Here is a 2,859-nt window from a genome sequence, read left to right on the forward strand (position 1 = left end):
AATGGGATAATGAAGCTTCCTATAGTTGAATGTAATACGTTTAATCTCTTGGATCCCTTCTAGACACCACTCTTCTTCATTCACAGATGAACCCCCTTATTTGAGGGTAAGCAACCTGCATTATCATGACATGTTGGATCATGACTTAAGGTATGATGAGTAATATAACCTGACTAAAATCCTTCATCCTGTTAAATATAGTTAAAAAAACGCAATATATATCGCAGGGGAAAAAAATATCGCAATGTTAGTTTTTTTCAATATCGTGCAGCCCTACTCCGTACTACTTTGATCATTTGCTCTGCTAATAATCAATCAGATTGATCCAGAGAAGAGGAAACTTTGAAGGCATTCTTCTCAAAATGATGACTTGGTGTTTATTTATTAACATTGTCCTTTTGGCCTCCAGGTTCGTCTGGTGCAGAAGAAAGACACTGGTCATGTTTATGCAATGAAGATCCTCCGCAAAGCGGACATGCTGGAGAAGGAACAGGTGAGGCAGAACTCTGTGTGACAGGCTGCTGCTGCTGCTGCTGCTGCTGCTGCTGCTGCTGCTGCTGCTGCTGCATCAGACGACATATTTGACCCTGTGAGTGTCCCTCTCTGTCTTCAGGTTGGTCATATTCGTGCTGAGAGGGACATTCTGGTAGAGGCAGACAGCCTGTGGGTGGTGAAGATGTTCTACAGCTTCCAGGATAAGATGAACCTCTACCTCATCATGGAGTTCCTGCCTGGAGGTATGACCCCTTGACTCAGATCACGGACATTGCTAACACAAAAGTGACTTCCAACCAGGTTAGATCGTCAACGTCTAATCATTATTTTTAACTCATCGTTTGATGAATTTTCCAACTGGAGGAACTAATGTTAGTTTCCACTCCACCATGAAGATAAAGTACAATTTAGATGGACTAAAAAACAATCTGAAAAACTAAACAGTGATTCTGGGCCCTTTCCTCAAGTAGGAATGTCAGAAGAGCCAATACTCCCATACCAAGTTGATCTCACTGAAAATACGAAGTTACTCTTTTCTTTACAGTATCGCAGGTACTGGGGATATACCTCAAATGAAAACTGCCAGGATTGACCCTGATATTGCTACGTTGTCAACAACAGATCTGTGTTTTAATTGGCACGAGTAGAACTAGTTAATAATAATAATTCCTTATATTTATTATAGCGCTTTTTCCATGAACCAAAGCGATTTACAGATACACATCACACATACATATCATACATATATGTAATGGTCATGTACTGTGGACAATACCCACAGGAGCAATTCAGGTGAAGTGTCTTGCCCAAGGACATAACGGCTTTGCAGCTTTAATGTTAGCTGTTAGCAGCCAGTTGGCAGCATCCCAGTCCTGCTTGACTAAATACCAGAGCTGACAGCTAATGTTAACAGCGGCTTCATTGAGTTCCATTACGATGTAAGCTATATTTAGTGAAAAATAGTATTTGGCCAACATGAATTATACAATATTCTGTTTCAAATGTAGTTTTTGATGAGAACTTGAATAAATCCAGTTATATTTTCACAGCAATATAATATAACCAGGGGTGCACATAACTGATACGCAGGTAGGCATGCGCGACAAAAATCTGAAATGCATACCGTCACTTGTGTCACTAAGCGCCTTTGCGTACCGACGTACTTGTGAAGCTTTTCCAGAGTCAGACTCCGTGTGCACGGGCGGGGCTGCTGCTTTTGTGCCAAAACTACGCCAACCGGCTGCGGAGGGAGACTCCCCTTTGCACATTCTCGGTGGATTTTACAGAAACATAAAATTACAGGAAAATAATGAAAAGACAAGATAGAATGTGAAATAGAATGAATTAAGATGCAACAAAAAATAAAATGAAACAATCAAATGAAATACCATAAAATGTAAGAACCAGGAGGACGAACATAGGGAATAATCTGAAACCAGCTCTAGTAAAAGCATAGTTAAAAAAAGGAAGGTCTTGAGCGCACCCTTAAAAGTAAAAACTTAAGAATTTTGCACACTCCGGTCACCATTAACAGACCTGCACCCTGGGAGCGTAGTGTTCTAGAGGGGCAGTAGTGGATTCAAACCTCTGTTTTAGTGATTTGAAAGTAAGAAGAAGTATTTTAAAATCAATTCTGTCCTTTTCTGGAAACCACTGCAGAGCTGCTAAAATTGGAGTGCTATGGTCCTTTTTTCTTAACAGTAGGGATGCACCAATATAAAAAAACGTCCGCCGATGTTTGGAGTAACAATTTTGCCGATACCGATGTTTTACTGTATATACCTTATTTACGGATGGTGGAAAAAGGCCAATGCCGATGTCTCACCGATGTATCGGTGCATCCCTTTATATATACAGTCTATGGTGCATCCCTAGGCTGCAGCATTTTGTAACAGTTGAAGATTTTGGATGGATGTGGTGGACAGCTTGATAATAGGGGATTGCTGTAATCCAGCCTATATGTAATAAAAGCATTGATTAGCATGTTTTTTAAACATATACGTCCAGTGTTAAAGTGTGGAGTGAGTCAGACCGTAGGGTCTGTCCGTTGTGTCCATGCCTCTGACATCCTGCTGTGTGTGCTGTTGTTCTGCAGGAGACATGATGACCCTGCTGATGAAGAAGGACACTCTGACAGAAGAGGCCACTCAGTTCTACATCGCTGAGACGGTGCTGGCCATCGACTCCATCCACCAGCTGGGCTTCATCCACAGAGACATTAAACCAGACAACCTGCTGCTGGACTCCAGGGTGAGGCCTTCCATCATCATCATACACCATATTCAGCTTTTTATTACACTTACTTTACAGCAGTTTCCCATGAGTTGGTGTCGTGAACTTAAGGGCATTCCAAACCCTTTATGA

The 2,859-nt window shown here is 41.4% G+C and overlaps 1 protein-coding gene across 1 annotated transcript; it reads left to right on the forward strand.

The window, feature by feature from the left end:
- Window positions 1-373: 373 nt before the first annotated feature.
- On the forward strand, window positions 374-2,859 carry LOC104941721 (serine/threonine-protein kinase 38-like). The gene is made up of 3 exons (XM_010766854.1): window positions 374-493; window positions 614-737; window positions 2,591-2,859. Exons 1-3 carry the CDS (start codon window positions 452-454, stop codon window positions 2,857-2,859), a joined length of 435 nt encoding a protein of 144 aa, XP_010765156.1. The 5' UTR covers window positions 374-451.

The sequence above is a fragment of the Notothenia coriiceps genome, unplaced genomic scaffold (genome assembly GCF_000735185.1).
Source record: "Notothenia coriiceps isolate Sejong01 unplaced genomic scaffold, NC01 NC01_scaffold00003769, whole genome shotgun sequence".
Classification (NCBI taxonomy): domain Eukaryota; kingdom Metazoa; phylum Chordata; class Actinopteri; order Perciformes; family Nototheniidae; genus Notothenia; species Notothenia coriiceps.

Bases quoted from the DNA above. Each gene is read 5' to 3' on its own strand.
- LOC104941721 (XM_010766854.1), top strand. From the start codon at position 452: ATGAAGATCCTCCGCAAAGCGGACATGCTGGAGAAGGAACAG. The intron at 494-613 runs GTGAGGCAGAAC...CTCTGTCTTCAG, and splicing joins ACATGCTGGAGAAGGAACAG to GTTGGTCATATTCGTGCTGA. The intron at 738-2,590 runs GTATGACCCCTT...GTTGTTCTGCAG, and splicing joins CATGGAGTTCCTGCCTGGAG to GAGACATGATGACCCTGCTG.